This window comes from Pristiophorus japonicus, chromosome 8 (genome assembly GCF_044704955.1).
Source record: "Pristiophorus japonicus isolate sPriJap1 chromosome 8, sPriJap1.hap1, whole genome shotgun sequence".
Classification (NCBI taxonomy): Eukaryota; Metazoa; Chordata; class Chondrichthyes; family Pristiophoridae; genus Pristiophorus; species Pristiophorus japonicus.
In genome coordinates, this window is record NC_091984.1 from 73361069 (window position 1) to 73378425 (window position 17357).

The 17357-nt window shown below is 42.8% G+C and overlaps 1 protein-coding gene across 11 annotated transcripts in view; it reads right to left on the minus strand.

The window, feature by feature from the left end:
• Positions 1–17357, minus strand: part of nfia (nuclear factor I/A) — a 593806-nt gene that overhangs the window by 125635 nt on the left and 450814 nt on the right. For 6 of the 11 annotated variants that reach the window (XM_070886921.1, XM_070886922.1, XM_070886924.1 and 3 more), the window contains 2 exons: positions 5525–5599; positions 4026–4154 (listed from right to left, as the gene is read on the minus strand). The exons of 1 other annotated variant lie outside the window; for it this stretch is intronic. In XM_070886921.1, coding sequence (XP_070743022.1) covers positions 4026–4154; positions 5525–5599 — 204 coding nt within the window. The remainder of the gene's footprint in view (positions 1–4025; positions 4155–5524; positions 5600–17357) is intronic. 4 more of the 11 variants (XM_070886925.1, XM_070886927.1, XM_070886926.1 and 1 more) reach the window with 2 other exon arrangements.

Consider the following 17357-nt stretch of genomic DNA (forward strand, 5'->3'; position numbering starts at 1 on the left):
CAATCAGCAGTCTCAGCTCTTTGGCGAATAAAGGTGGTTTTCTCTCCCTCTCCCCAACCAATAAAAAACTTATTTGGTGGAATTGTGTCTGGTTTTGTAGCATCCAAAGCATTATTTTATTCCAGTGCTTGAGAGATCACTTAATGCGAAAGCAGAATTAAAGAAATTTTGCGCTGCCACAAGCAGCGAACCACCCCACTTGTTCAACTGGAATGATCATCATAGCAAAAAAAAAATCAAACTTCAGCAGGCAAGAGCAAATAAAATGCTGTCACCAACAACTCCAAAAGGTGGATTTGTTGGTGTGAAAAACATAAAGTCATGCCAAACAGCACAATTTTAATTGTTGATCAAAGAAAGTATAAATATTTTTCAATTTAAGAATGTAGCAGAATCCAGAAAACGGGCAAGGGATAGAGATAAACTGTTCACAGATTGAAATGCTTAGGGAGTACTTAGGACCTGTCATTTGTTACGACAGTTGCAGAACTAATTGATTAAGAGGCTATGACTAATGATCCATACATAAAGGTTTGCTTTTAGATCCAGATGAATGACTACGTTTATATACCTTGACACCTAAACGTATGCAAAATCCAGTCTAGATTTTTCAGACAGGATTTTTTGAGGTTGTTTGTAATAGATTTCTTTTCTTTCAAACATCTCATCATATCCCCTGCTGCACAATAGCTACTTAATTTAAACATCAATTCAAAACACATAAATAAAATAAATTAAGACACATTGTGCATTGGTTGTGAGAACCAGTATTGCAATGTCGGTTACATGGAATGCTCCAATTTGAAAACCATTCATAAAAGCTGCCAAGGAAAGAATGTTATATACATATTAGGATTCTTCCTACCCCTAAAACAGAAAGAAAAACCTAGTGTTCCTAAAGCATTAATAATAAATGTACATTTATATCGTACTTTTTAGCCCTCAGGATCCCAAAATACTTTACAGCCAACAAAGAATTTTGAAGTGTAGTCACTGTTGTAACGTAGGGAAATGCAGCAGCCAATTTGTGCACAGCAAGGTGCCACAAGCAGCAATGGGCATTTGATCATTTTTTGGTAGCGTGGTTGAGGTTAAATGTTATTTGGAAGACCAGGACAACTCTCTTACTCTTCTTCAACCAGTGTGATGGGATGTTTTACATCTAACGGAGAGAGCAGATGGGACCTTGGTTTAACATCACATCGGAAAGGCAGCACCTGCAGCAATGCAGTACTCCCTCATTACCGCAATGAAGTGTTAGCCCAGATTATGTGCTCAAGCCCTGGAGTGGGACTGGAACCTACGACCTTCTGACTCAGAGACAAGAATGCTTGTATTGAGCAAAGACTAACACTGACATATGCCACTAATAAACTTTCTTGGGTTACTTTTCTCCAATATTACAGATAAACTTATTTATTTCTACAAGGCAATATCTAATCTACTCAGTACTAATTAAAACTTTGTTTTTTCTGCTTGAAGATATGACAACACTTTTAGAAGATTAACAAAATTGGTGACCTTGATAACAAAAAGTGAATAATGGAAGATAGCAATTGTTTTACTTCACGAGTCATGTGCGCCTTTCTTGTGAAATAAAAACTAATACTACACTTGCTGTTGATTACTATTTTGTTCTACGCGTGAAAATTAAAATAGGCTATTCATTCCCCTCTTTAGAATCATAGAGCACAGAAGGAGGCCATTCGACCCATCACATCTGTGTCAGATCTTTGAAGAGTTATCCAATTAGTCTCACTTTCCTGCTAATAGAATCATAGCATTTGCAGTTTTTATCTCCTGAACTGGTATTGTAATTGCAAGATGTTTAAATGGAACTGATACTTCACAAAAAATTTTCATAGGTTAATTTTGGTCATGCATTTGGCTTCAGCCGATGACAGGATTAATAGTCAAGACTAAAAATAAGGTTTACACAGCATTTGAGTAAAAACACAATGCATCAAGTAGTTCAATTTTCTCTTGCTTTTCTGTTGGGTGAGTTCCCAAATTCAGTCATATTGCTATGGGGAAGTGTTGAGCACAAGTTGGAAGGTTCCCACAGGGAGGAATAAAAAGTCAAAAGGAGAGTTATCTATAGACCCCTGTAGTTGTCATATGATGACAGGTACAGATTGACGCTTGGGAGCAGACCTCATACAACTGACTGCAAGACTAGTATGGTCTGGGAAGGTCACAAAAGGGGGAGGGGTAATAAATATTTGGGGGGATATTAAAGGCCAGCGTGTCAACATTTCTTTTTAAACAGGATGTCGTATTTTCAATACACAGTACCCCTTTGGTTTCACACTTCCAAGCTCCTCTTCTACCCCCACATTTGTTTTAACTTTTAGATTATCTTTTGAAGTCGAGGAAAATAGTCTCTGCTAATGATAACCGGATAGTAGAAGATTTATGAGCTTGACTAAGTCGTCCCTCACTGTGTCCTCCCTGTGGGAAAATGCCTTTCTTGCATTCGGTGACTCTTTCATTCCCTTTTTCACCTATTTTAAAGTTATTTTTTGTCCCAAACCTTTGCCTATGATGCAGCATAAAGGCCCTCCAGGTGGTGCATAAGATAGTCCGAGGACATTCCAATTTTCCCTCCCTTTCTCTCTTTCGGGACATGACGGGGCTCCATTATGCACCTCTGTTAGATGGCACATCGAAAAATGAGAACCTACTGTTTGGAGAACAATAGGTTAAAAACATGCATCCTAACACTTCCCTAGCACAGCTCTTGATACAAACTCAATTCTATCTTAAAATAATAATCTTTTGGAGACAACAGTAGCTACATTGAAAGAATGAATTAGTAGAGCATCACGCAAGAACAGAGATACCCTGTTGACATCGCCAATGGGTCTTGCAGGGAACATGCCAGTGGGCAGCAACAGAGCTCAGTACAGCTCTTAGCCTTTCATGCAGTTTTGGAGCCATGATTCACTCTATCAACCAGTACAAACCACTTGTTATTGGCAAATATGGAGCATTAAAACGTACCCGGTACTAATTTCCAAAGCTAATCATGGCTCCCAAACTCCATTCAAGAATAAGAACTATGTTGAACTCCAATTTTCTTTGTGCACATGCATTGAAACCAGTTGGTGGGACTGGCACAGTAGCTAGAAGCTTTCATTCTGTGGATGGAAACAGCTATTCACGGTCCTGTTTATGGAAATAGAAGTTGGTTTGAAAACCACGCCTATGAAAAGCAAAAGGGATGGTTTATGGTAATTTACTTTGAACATATCTCTAACCCCCAAGAAGTGTTATCGAGCATTTTCAGAAAATATGGTATCTGAACGTCAGCCGCATTGAATTTTTTTATTCAGCTGTAGTTTTACATTTAAAATCCTAGAAAGCAGGCTCTGATTCTATGTAAGGCAGATATTTCCTTTTTAATCAAACTCTGGAAAAATGTGCATTTATTCATCATTAATTGCTGAAGTTGTACATATAAGATAATTGGACGTTCCATAATGTCAAGAGCTCAAACATATCCAGAAGACAGTCACTTATCTTGAGCAATTTTGTAATTTCTTAATTTTAGTAACAAGATGAAAGGAGATTAGATGGGAAAATGGTCCAGCTGAGACATATGTCATTAATTATTATAACAACCAGACACAGCAAATTATAATAGGCACATATAATGAAGCCACTGAAAGAGGCCTTTAAATATAGCTGGGATAAAAATAGCTGATTAAAAAAAAAAAATCACTGAATTGACAGAAAACATGGGAAGCAACCAGCTGTTAACAAAACCACTGAACTTTTATTTTATTTAAAAACTTAAAAGATGTCACTGATATGACTCCTTTCCTTATTCTACAACCAGTCTGGAAAAAAGAACACCGCTTCTCAGCTTTTATAGCCCACAATGCACACAAGGAATTCTTTCCTCAAGCTTTTATTTTCTGTACTAGCAGTAATGCAAGGCACCAAACTATATGCTACTTGGCCAAGACCCTAGACTCTTTAGTCGGAGCTACAGGGAAGGGCTCTCAGTGGCCGTGCCTCACCTCTGGGTGCTGTAATCACAGGCCGATGATGATGTGTAAATGCCGTTCGAGGGGAGGAGGTCTGCGAAGGCGTGGGACTGCTGAAACCAGACTTCTCTGACTTCTTTAATGTAGTAGGCGATGGCATTCCTGGCAAGAATGATCGATAAGTGCAATTTTAATAATGCTAGGTCATGAAACGACAGCCTGTGCAATGTGGAGGAGGAGGGGTTGCAGAAGCAGCATGAGTGGGGGGGGGGGGGGGGTGGGGGGAGGGAGGGGGGGGGGAGAGAGAAGAGGAGGGAAAGGGAAGAGATTGCAGACAGAGAGAGAGTTAGGCAGCGCAAAAAGCATTCTGCATCATTCACGTTCTATGGTGCCTCAGCATGTTTACTTAGCAACTTCAAACAACATTCCTTGTCAGGTTAATAATAGAGGAAAGTGAGTATGCATGCAAGAAAATGTTTTCAAGTATGAGCTACATTCATAAACCATGCTGCTCTATCTAAACTAAACCTGCAAAAGAATTCCATTGGAGTTTTAGACTGAAAATGTCAGAAATGTCAAACTTCCAGTTGTTTCAAAGAATTCATAGAACGTACATTTAACACCATAATCGAGGATACTGCACAGCCACCTGGGAAACACCCAAAATACTCTACCAGGGAGTTGGCCTCATAAACCATGATTGGCAAGGCTACAGGTGGGTAATGGAAGTCAGGTCAGGAGTGGAACGGTTTCTGTGCCCTGTGGATGAATGTGCAGTGCTCTAATTAGCCCATGAAAGGATCAGGAAATACTAGTACCTTGGATGATTTGTTCAAAAATTTTTCTTTGAAAAGGAATAGTTATGTGGGCAGTTGCTTTTGTGGAAGTGGAGCATTATGCACACCCAACAGTGCCAGGTGACGTGATCATATACACGCCAATGTTATGGCACATCGTTAAGCTTCAAATATCCTCAAGACAGACATACTCTGCTGGTTTGATGTGTTGCTAAGATCCCAGGGTCCCCGAGTCACACACACACACACCATTTCTATGGAGTGTTTTTATGCTCCAAGTATCCTCGAGCCAGACACAATCCGTTGCTATGATGTGTCACTAGGCTCCAAGTAGCCCCACGTGAGACACCACACTGTTGATGTGATATGTTGCTAGGCTCCATGTAATCTCGAGTCAAACACATTCTACTGCTACGGCCAAACACAAGACCCCAAATAGACCCTGCCAGACACACACTGATGCTATGACACAGCACTAGTTGCTACCAAATAGCCCTGCATATTCACTGGATGTTATTCAATTGGTTCATTGGGCTAATTTCATGGTGCAAAAACATGGAAAGAACAATAGGTACACAATAAAGCTGCAGTAAACTCATCTTTGTTGTTTTCGGCGATTGTCCAACTTTCATCCTCTCAGAGTATTAACACAGAGAAGTTGCATTTCATTCTCAAATCTCTCTTTGTTCCAATGTAATTGATAAACAGTTCAATATTGGTTAAAAAAATAATTACTTGAATGTACATCTGTAGACTTCAGCTGTGTGACCTTTGAGTTTGTCAGGTCACTAAAGAAATATGTTTCCGGATCTGAAAGAAACAAGCAGCACAGAGGAACGGAGCACATTTTTAGATGTATTTATTGCTTAAATAATTTCAATGGTGATAAATGTACTTTCAATAACATCAATAAGAGGAGTTTGACACTTCTTTGGCATTTTATATGCATATTAACTTTCTCTCATCCAATTAAAAAAAGTCATGCAACACATCCACTGCTGACGGCCTTTTTAGAAGCATTAAAGTGTCCGACTGCTTCAGAGTCAAATTGGTCATCAATATTCACACAGCAGTGAAAAGCTGGGACAGTTAAGGATTTTTTGTGCAATTATACTTTGCATCACCTCCAATCCCATGGCATTAAAATGCTTTGCATGTTTTAGGCACAGACCCAATGCTCGGAAGGTAGCAAAGGGCTGGGGATCAGTCAGAACGGTGTTGCACCACTTCCTGATGCAGTTAATACCAGACCAGTCTAACAACAAAACATACAGCTTTGGCAAGTAGTTATCTACAGACGCATAGAATGCAATTGTTTGAGAAGTTTGAAATGCTGCAACAAATACAATCCTTTCATTTCTGCCCATTATTATTGGAACTTGTAGAATTCCCTTCAACCCTTATGTAAATGACTTGAAGTATAAACACTTGGTTTTTGAACAGTGTCTGAAGTTGTTAAAATAATGAAGGCAGACATGTTTATTTTTAAAATATGAGTACCAGGTTATTTTAACTTTCCCTTTAGAAATGTCATGAATATATAAGCTATTTATGTAAAATGGCAGTGAAAGATTTGCATGAGGTTAACCAGAATTTAAGGGAAAGGTTCGGACAGTAAATAAACATACACACAGCATAGATTGGAATCCATTTACGAGGTACATTGTTAAAATGAATGCCTAGTTCAGAGCTTATTATTAAATTCAACAGATTAAGATAACAGGTATTATAAAAATCTGCTGGTAGATTCAGTGAAAGTCATTTCCCGACCAATCAAGGATGGACACAGATGGAAGAGGGAAGGTTGAAAGGAGGCACTCTTTTCCCTCCGGGGCTTAGGGTCAGTTGCCTTTTCAGATTATATCATCTCTACCTCTTATTCTAGTAGTTATCCTGTCCATTACTAGCCACAGATATTTGTCAAAACTGAATAGGTCTTTACAGTGAAAAAATAAGCAAATAAAAATTGTTACACTGTAGCCTTGGTAATTCAAAAATATTAGCCTCTTAGTACTTTGCTATATATAAGAGATTAATGACAAGGAATCTTACATTTTATCATCTCTGTAGTCATCACTCAATGGCATCTAAAGCAAATGGCAACTGTAAAGCTTCAACAGCCCACTACTTGCTTACATGGGTTCAGAGTTCATTATTAAGAGTGGTTTAGGGAGGGAATTCCAGAGCTTAGGACCTAGGCAGCTAAAATCACGGCCACCAACAGTGGAGCGAGTAAAACCGAGACGAGGGGTGGACAGGAGGCCTTGGTGTGGGAGATGGACAGGAGAAGAGAGATCCTCTATCCACAGGAGGACTGGCAGACAAACTGAGAAGGCAGTGGGAGCAGGTAGCCGGTGCAGTCAATTCGAGCAGTGTAGCCCCGGGGACCTGGCTGCAGTGCTGCAAGAAGTTTAATGACCTCACGAGTGGTCAAACTCAGTGAATTCATCTTCAAATGCCATATCCTTGCAACTGAACCACTGGGCTCACACACTGCTAAATTCACCACTCCCTCACTAACAATCTCGATCACTCACAACTCATATATCCAACAGTTATAGCTCCACTTCACCCTCACACACTTAGGCACTGCTGTGAGCCTCACATCCAGCTCTCAGCTTGCACTCACCGCAAGCTATTCAACCATGACAGCCACATCACCAACAAACTTTCCCCTGTCTTTTTTAAAATTCATTCGTGGAATGTGGACATCACTGGCCAGGCCAGCATTTATTGCCCATCCCTAGTTGCCCTTGAGAAGATGATGGTGAGCTGCCTTCTTAAACCGCTGCAGACCGTGTGGTGAAGGACCTCCCATTGTGCGGTTAGGGAGGATATTCCAGGATTTTGACCCACTACCGATGAAGGAATGGTGATCTGTTTTGAAGTCAGGATTGAGTGCAACTTGGAGGGGAATATGAAGGCGATAGTGTTCCCATGCACTTTCTGGTTTTGTCCATCTAGGTGGTAGGGTATTGGGTTTTGGAGGTGCTGTAAAAGAAGCCTTGGTGAGTTGCTGCAGTGCATCTTGTAGATGGTACACACTGCAGCCACGGTGCGCCGATGGTGGAGGGAGTGAACGTTTAAGGTGCAGGTTGGGGTGCCAATTAAGCGGGCTGCTTTGTCCTGAATGGTGTTGAGCTTCTTTAGTGTTGTTGGAGATGGACTCATCCAGGCAATCGGAGAGTATTCCACCACAATCCTGACTTGTGCCTTGTGGATGGTGTAAAGGCTTTGGGGAGTCAGGAGGTTAATCACTTGCCACCAAATAACCAGCCTCTGACCTGCTCTTGTAGCCGCAAAATGTGTGTGGCTGGTCCAGTTGAGTTTCTGATCAATGATGACCCTCAGGTTGTTGATGATGGGGGATTTGACAATGGTAATGCCGTTGAATGTCATGTGGAGGTGGTTAGACTTTCCCTTGATGGAGATGGTCATTGTTTGGCACTTGTGCAGCCGAATGTTACTCGCCACTTATCAACCAATGTTCCCCCTAATATTTTCTTTTGGGTGCGCGGCCCCTTTAAGTCAATGGCACCCTGCACATGGGGAAAGCCTGCTATCCTAGTGAAGCCGCATGCTCATTCCACCTGCTTCTCTCTGACAAGAGAGAATGAAATATGAAATAGCTTTTCTTTCAAATAGACCCTCACTCACCTCTCTTATACACGAGTGGACGGTGAACTGGGAGATGTTACCGATATCACCTGCTTCAGCCTGGAAGGAGCCCGACATGAAGAAATTCAAAGTCACGGCAATGCTTCCCCCTAACTTTTTTTTTTGAGTGTGTAGTTCCTTTAACAGGCTGCGTGTCCCATTCAAAATTTTGCGCCTGCACACAAGCTCCAATTGAAAAGCTGGTAAGCAGCCTGCGAGGGATCTCCGCGCAGCTTAGCAGGCATGTTGGGCCACAGTCACATTTGCAGCCACTGGTAATGCCCTCCTTAGTAAAATGGAGACGGCGCACACACTGTTCCTCACTGAGGCTGAGGTAGGGAATTGCTCCCTGAAGATCCTGCGTGTATATGGCCTCCTGCTGAGAGCCCTTCTCTCCCTCCTTCTCCTGCATCTTCTAGCAGCTTGTCCTGCTCTGTGTTGCCTCTGCTCATTCTCCCCGTCCTGCTGCAGGCCAAGGGGGTACAAACTACTGCACCCATGTCTGGGAGCAACTGGTCTGCAACCCCTTGCAATCAGTACCAAGTCCTCGAGCACGTGCCACACCACACCTTGTAGACTTTAGGCAACGTTAAAAAAAGTCTAGAGATCACCAAACAATTGTACAAACTCAGGAACAGCCAGTAGAAGTCAGTCAGCAACTAACCAGTAGGTGATGATCCCTTTAAATAGCACTGGTGGGGGGGTCCTTCCTGTTGCTGAATGCCTGTTCAGCTGCGTGAGGTGAAGAGAGGGCGTTAGCTCCAGTGTTTGGGCTGAAAATAGCATCGCTGGCATCAAACTAGCGTTACATGCAGATTGATGTCACGATATGCCTATTCCGCATACTTAGGGTACATGCTCCCAGCACTGAAACTATCATCCTCACCAAAATGGCATCTGCCAGAGGTATGCGCATGCTGCCATTTTGGACACAAATCGCCACCCGTGGCATCGAAAAACAGGGTGCTATGGAGCCGAATTTCTAGCCCTCAATGAATGTTTCCAGGCCATTCATCACAGCTAAACCCAATGCTGTCGTCACCCAATGTGTACACATATGCACTTATTAGCAAAAGCCAAGGGATTGAAAGCAATAGCAATAACCATCAGTTTGATTTCAACTGTTCCTGTTGGGCGGGAACAGGCGGCAGTGGGTCAGCTGCCTGATTTAAACCCCGCTCGATTTTCTCATCAGTGACTTCAATAGAAAGAAAAAGTAGACAAGATGTAAAATGGGCAATAGACCAGCTGCCTGCCCCACTCCCCTCCTCTCTCAAAGGTGCTGATGGATTGCTGGAGTATAATTTCAAGGCATTGCACAGTTTTGTTTAAATGGCTATTATTCAGGTGTGAGCCATGACAGTGAGCATCATCAGTCTAGCTAAGCACAGTGGCATCACAGCCAAGTCCAATTCCCTCTTACCCAATGTTGTGCATGTGCAGCTTCAACAGGAGTTACAGTCATAAGCAAGAAGCTTGTCAATTTCCCTCTCCCTAACAAAGGGCATTGAGGGCAATGGGTTCCTTCCCCACTGCTGCCCCACTAATATCAGCTCACTCAACATAACCTAGGCACCAAATTGTGGTCTGTATGACTCAGCTGCTCAATGGATAAACTCATTATGCCATCAGGCCAGCTAGTGCGCATATATACTTTGGAAGTCACATCAATATCTTACAAGTTGGTCTTTATTTACAAATAACCATGAGGGCAGGACTAATCAGCAATACAGATACACTGCATGTAGGCTGACCACCAATACCACGCTCCCCTCTCGCCGCCCCCACCCCTTGCTTCTCCCCTGATGAGTAGTAGTGATGTTGGGGAGGGCATCAAACATGAAATTAGGGGTGCGTGCAATAAAGGTGCAGCAGTTATAATGGGTGACTTTAATATGCACATAGATTGGGTTAACCAAACTGGAAGCAATATGGTAGAGGAGGATTTCCTGGAGTGCATAAGGGATGGTTTTTTAGACCAATATGTCGAGGAACCAACTAGGGGGGAGGCCATCTTAGACTGGGTGTTGTGTAATGAGAGAGGATTAATTAGCAATCTCGTTGTGCGAGGCCCCTTGGGGAAGAGTGACCATAATATGGTGGAATTCTGCATTAGGATGGAGAATGAAACAGTTAATTCAGAGACCATGGTCCAGAACTTAAAGAAGGGTAACTTTGAAGGTATGAGGCGTGAATTGGCTAGGATAGATTGGCGAATGATACTGAAGGGGTTGACAGTGGATGGGCAATGGCAGACATTTAGAGACCGCATGGATGAACTACAACAATTGTACATTCCTGTCTGTCGTAAAAATAAAAAAGGGAAGGTGGCTCAACCGTGGCTATCAAGGGAAATCAGGGATAGCATTAAAGCCAAGGAAGTGGCATACAAATTGGCCAGAAATAGCAGAGAACCCGGGGACTGGGAGAAATTTAGAACTCAGCAGAGGAGGACAAAGGGTTTGATTAGGGCAGGGAAAATGGAGTACGAGAAGAAGCTTGCAGGGAACATTAAGACGGATTGCAAAAGTTTCTATAGATATGTAAAGAGAAAAAGGTTAGTAAAGACAAACGTAGGTCCCCTGCAGTCAGAATCAGGGGAAGTCATAACGGGGAACAAAGAAATGGCGGACCAATTGAACAAGTACTTTGGTTCGGTATTCACTGAGGAGGACACAAACAACCTTCCGGATATAAAAGGGGTCGGAGGGTCTAGTAAGGAGGAGGAACTGAGGGAAATCCTTATTAGTCGGGAAATTGTGTTGGGGAAATTGATGGGATTGAAGGCCGATAAATCACCAGGGCCTGATGGACTGCATCCCAGAGTACTTAAGGAGGTGGCCTTGGAAATAGTGGATGCATTGACAGTCATTTTCCAACATTCCATTGACTCTGGATCAGTTCCTATGGAGTGGAGGGTAGCCAATGTAACCCCACTTTTTAAAAAAGGAGGGAGAGAGAAAACAGGGAATTACAGACCGGTCAGCCTGACATCGGTAGTGGGTAAAATGATGGAATCAATTATTAAGGATGTCATCGCAGTGCATTTGGAAAGAGGTAATATGATAGGTCCAAGTTAGCATGGATTTGTGAAAGGGAAATCATGCTTGACAAATCTTCTGGAATTTTTTGAGGATGTTTCCAGTAGAGTGGACAAGGGAGAACCAGTCGATGTGGTATATTTGGACTTTCAGAAGGCTTTCGACAAGGTCCCACACAAGAGATTAATGTGCAAAGTTAAAGCACATGGGATTGGGGGTAGTGTGCTGACATGGATTGAGAACTGGTTGTCAGACAGGAAGCAAAGAGTAGGAGTAAATGGGGACTTTTCAGAATGGCAGGCAGTGACTAGTGGGGTACCGCAAGGTTCTGTGCTGGGGCCCCAGCTGTTTACACTGTACATTAATGATTTAGACGAGGGGATTAAATGTAGTATCTCCAAATTTGCGGATGACACTAAGTTGGGTGGCAGTGTGAGCTGCAAGGAGGATTCTATGAGGCTGCAGAGCGACTTGGATAGGTTAGGTGAGTGGGCAAATGCATGGCAGATGAAGTATAATGTGGATAAATGTGAGGTTATCCACTTTGGTGGTAAAAACAGAGAGACAGACTATTATCTGAATGGTGACAGATTAGGAAAAGGAGAGGTGCAACGAGACCTGGGTGTCATGGTACATCAGTCATTGAAGGTTGGCATGCAGGTACAGCAGGCGGTTAAGAAAGCAAATGGCATGTTGGCCTTCATAGCGAGGGCATTTGAGTACAAGGGCAGGGAGGTGTTGCTACAATTGTACAGGGCCTTGGTGAGGCCACACCTGGAGTATTGTGTACAGTTTTGGTCTCCTAACCTGAGGAAGGACATTCTTGCTATTGAGGGAGTGCAGCGAAGGTTCACCAGACTGATTCCCGGGATGGCGGGACTGACCTATCAAGAAAGACTGGATCAACTGGGCTTGTATTCACTGGAGTTCAGAAGAATGAGAGGGGACCTCATAGAAACGTTTAAAATTCTGACGGGGTTAGACAGGTTAGATGCAGGAAGAATGTTCCCAATGTTGGGGGAGTCCAGAACCAGGGGACACAGTCTAAGGATAAGGGGGAAGCCATTTAGGACTGAGATGAGGAGGAATTTCTTCACCCAGAGAGTGGTGAACCTGTGGAATTCTCTACCACAGAAAGTTGTTGAGGCCAATTCACTAAATATATTCAAAAAGGAGTTAGATGAAGTCCTTACTATTAGGGGAATCAAGGGGTATGGTGAGAAAGCAGGAATGGGGTACTGAAGTTGCATGTTCAGCCATGAACTCATTGAATGGCGGTGCAGGCTAGAAGGGCCGAATGGCCTACTCCTGCACCTATTTTCTATGTTTCTATGTTTCTATGAGAGGCAGCATTCTTAATATAATAGTTGTGCAGAAGCAATGAAGCTCGTGTAAAATAAGTAGGAGTGACATTTCTCGAAATGTGTGTCTATTCAGAGAATGAAAGGGTCTTGGCTCAAACTGTCGCCACCGAGAAAGGAAATGCGAGTAGTTGACAAAATAGATACGTTCTGTGAGGATGTGATACAACATACTCAATCTACACCTGTGAAGTCTGTGTTTTTCAAAATTATTCAATGGCCACATACAGAGACTGATTACCACAATACGGTGTTACGGGTAATGTTAGAAATTTGCTGCAAGTGGCTAGAATGCTGACCAACAAAAATGAAAAATTGCAGATAGTCTGCTGGTTGAATGGCATAAAACTGCAGCGGTGGACTGCAATGAAAACTACACTGCGAAGATTGCACAAAATAAAATTGAGCAAAATAATATTGACAGACTCCTTTTTGAGAAATTGATGGTAGTCAGACTTTCTGCTTTCTGTGTAACCAGAAAATAATAACCATGACAAATAACTCGCAATATTGATAGTTTAAGACAGGAGCCGACTTACTTTGGGGCCATTGGTTTGAATACAACCCAGGCAGATATGATGAAAGCTTCTCATCATTTTCAGTAAAGATCCCAAGTGGGCAGTCTTTCCATATCCAAGAGGATGTAAATTCATAGGACATAAACTACCCAAAGCTCTCCACTTATTGGACCCTCCTGCTGAAACAGATTATAATGACAAGATTTGTGTGGAGAATAACTTGTCACTGTGGTGCAATAGGTCGCTCTTGTGAGGTTGGAAGAGTTACGGCAGTGCTGCCAGAGCTGCACTGAAACCATTCAATGCTGAGCATGCTGTAGGCACTGGGGCAAGTCGAGCCATTTACCAGCATTGTTTTCAAAAAAAAGGAACTCCCTCAATCATTTTCAAGTAATCGTAAAAAGAAACACAGATATTTACCAGCCCCAAAAGTAATCAATCAGATCCAATTTGTTTGACATCCATAGTGGACCAAACAGACTCATTAGTTTAAGCAGTCAGTGACAGAGAATAGTCTTTGCACTCTGGTAAAGGACTTCTGTGACTAAGCAGTGGAAACTCTCATCTCTATTCTACACATTTACTCTAGTAAATTAAGGAAGAAAGTTAGATGTTTCATAGTTATAACTGCTGTGCCTCCAAACTAACAATTTTTAATCATTTGCTCTCTGCCTCTTCATTTTTTGATCCGAGCAGTCAAAGTTCTATTTATTGCTGGTGGTACTCAGGGATTTTTACATTTGAAATGAGGAATACCACAAATGGAGAACACAACAGACATCCAACTCCGTGACTAAGTATGGCCAGATGCTATTTTTCCCAAAGGAACATTCAACATCTACAATATCTTTATTTGTATAAAATTCAGTCTGCAGTCAAAAACAAAAAACTGGAAAAAGTTAGAGATGTAACAGGTTTAAAACAAGTATAGAAGCTTCCCTTCCCTCTCCGCTCCCCCTCCTCGGTGCTTGCTTAAAACCTGTTACACGCTTTTTCCAGTTCTGACAAAAGGTCATTGACCTGAAACGTTAACTCTGTTTCTCTCTCCACAGATGCTGCCTGGGCTGCTGAGTATTGCCAGCGTTTTCTGTTTATTTTTCAGATTTCCAGCAGCCGCAGTATTTTGCTTTTGTAGTAATATTGAAATACCTTTTGACAGCAGAGAATTCATATGGCTACAGTCCCAGTGCACTGAGGACAAAACTGCAGCCATGCAAAAAGGCATTATCATTTAAAAAAAGCTTTTGTCCCGAGCAGGATTTAGACCTGGGGGCCGAAATTGCCGCTTTTTTTTTTAAAAGAGCCAAAGAGGCGGTAATGGGTCAGTAAGCACCTACCGCTCAGTCAGGGCGGAGAGGCCGACATTTGAGAAACTGCCCTCCTTTATTTTTGTGGTGGTGCACGCTACCGCCCCACCAGTGTACGCAACCATCGGGCACGTCGGAAATTGTCCTGCGGTAACGAATCGGCCTCCACTTGGTGCCCCCGACAGCTGTTTGTGACTGGGCGCCGCGTACACCCTTAAAGGGGAGGGCGCCCTGCTGCGGCCGCCATTTTATTTTAATAGGCGGCCTCCAACAGACAGCCCAGCACCCCCTCTTGGGTACCGGGCCACTGGCCCGGCCGAAACTCTCCCTGGTGGGACTTTGTGCAGCGCTCGCAGTGGCCCTCCCCTTTAACTGAAGGGGTGGGATGTTGTGACATGTTAGCGCGAGGCGGCACGCCCGCATCGCGCTGACATCATAAGCGTTGCCACGCTGACTGCCCGCCTTCCGCTCTGCTCTCGAACGACTTCTGCCCCTCAGTCGCCCCAAACACCACCCAGAGGGAAAAAAAACTTTTAAGACCTCAATTATGTAAATGACAGGAGCAGAACTTCTCTCAAAAGACCATGGCCTTATCACTGCAATATTTTTTATATGCCTATTTCATTCTGATTGGCAGGATCTTCTCCAGGAGACTGTTGTCTCGTGGGTTTGGATGCCTCTATTGTGCTGCCCCAATTATTTAAACGCTTGAAAATAGGATTTGGAATGGGATCACTGCCAGCTGAAAGCAGCGGGGAGAAGTTATGCAATGACACTCAGTTTAAACCCTAATACTGTACAATCTATTTTCATAAACTAAATATTTTAATAAAGCCACGTCACAACTAAAGAGGGATCTTCCACAGTTTTTATGTTGTTAATGATTTCTGAACCATCGCCTAGACAGAGGTCGATCTATTTTGGTAGCGAGATACAATTTATTGGCTGGCCACAAAACTCCACGTCAAACAATATCAAACTCACTTCATCATTCGGGAAGCTTCTAAAACTAGCAACAATGATCCTTCTAGGTAACCAAACACATACCTAATGGGCCTGAAATCGCGGCCTCTCCGGATGCGTACGATGTGCGTAGGCGGATCACATGCATCCCCGGGAAAAGGGCCTTCGTGGGCGGAGATTTGGACTATTTGCCCAACTCCTGCCCAGCGAATGTCCTTCAAACTCTTACACCTGGTAAAAGCAGGAGTAAGGCCTGTTTTTACCAGCATAAGAGTTTTAAAAATAAAATGTTATCAATAATTGTTATATAAAAAAATCCTGTCCATTAAGGTAAGTTTATTTTTACCCCCATTAAAACATATTTAAAAATAAAAACAAAAAAAAAGTATTTGTCTAAAACATTGAAATTAAATTCAATTTCAATTAATTTTAAATATGTGATGTGTTTTTCTTATTTATTTAAAACGTTTGTGTTTTTTAGGGTATCCCCATTTATAGAAATGCCTTTATTTCAAGCGGGATGGAGTATAAAAGCAGAGAAGTCCTGCTGTAACTGTACAGGTATTGGTGAGGCCACACCTGGAGTACTGCGTACAGTTTTGATCTCTGTATTTAAGGAAGGATATACTTGCATTGGAGGTTGTTCAGAGAAGATTCACTAGGTTGATTCCGGAGCTGAGGGGGTTGACTTATGAAGATAGGTTGAATAGGCTGAGCCTATACACATTGGAGTTCAGAAGGATGAGAGGTGATCTTATTAAAACATACAAGATAATGAGGGGACTCGACAAGGTGGATGCAGAGAGGATATTTCCACTCATAGGGGAAACTAAAACTAGGGGACATAGTCTCAGAATAAGAGACCGTCTATTTAAAACTGAGATGAGGAGAAATTTCTTCTCTCAGTGGGTTGTAAATCTATGGAATTCTCTGCCCCAGAGAGCTGTGGAGGCTGGGTCATTGAATACATTTAAGGTGGAGATAGACAGATTTTTGAGTGATAAGGGAGTTAAGGGTTAGAGGGAGCGGGCAGGAAAGTGGAGCTGAGCCCATGATCAGATCAGCCATGATCTTATTGAATGGCGGAGCCAAATGGCCTACTCCTGCTCATATTTCTTATGTTCTTATGTTCTTAAATGGTGATTTCCATACAAACGGAACTCACCATTATTGTGAATGGGAAACGCCATTTTCATTGGTTGGTCCGGCCCACGTGATCCCTGAATGCACATACGCTCTTGGAATACAAGGGCCTCTGCACTGGGCTGTGCAAGTGTTCGTTCCACCAGGACCACCAGATACATTCGTAAATATTTTTGTGGTCGGAGGCATCCGCCTGCGGGAAGCCTCCAATCGCAATTTCAGGGCCATTAGGGCTGACACTACAAAAATTTTCTGAAGCTCATGGAGTGCCCATTCCCTATAATTATGAAGGTCAAAGACCTGTCCTGCACCTGGTGCATTTTGCACATCAATGCAGCTGGCCAGCGACAAGAATGTTGCGAGCCTGTATGAAAACGCAGAAAGCCCATTAAGGCCGTAAAAAAATACAATTACAGTGCGCCTCCGTAATGCTTGAGCAGTGCTCCAGTAAGACATGGCCCATTTGGAATGGGTACTGAAAGGGAGGCCCTATAAAAATACATTTGCCCTTGTTGGATCTTCCTGCCCTTCCCCCATAGCACCCCCTTTCCCTCTCCCAACAGGTAAATGGGGAGCTG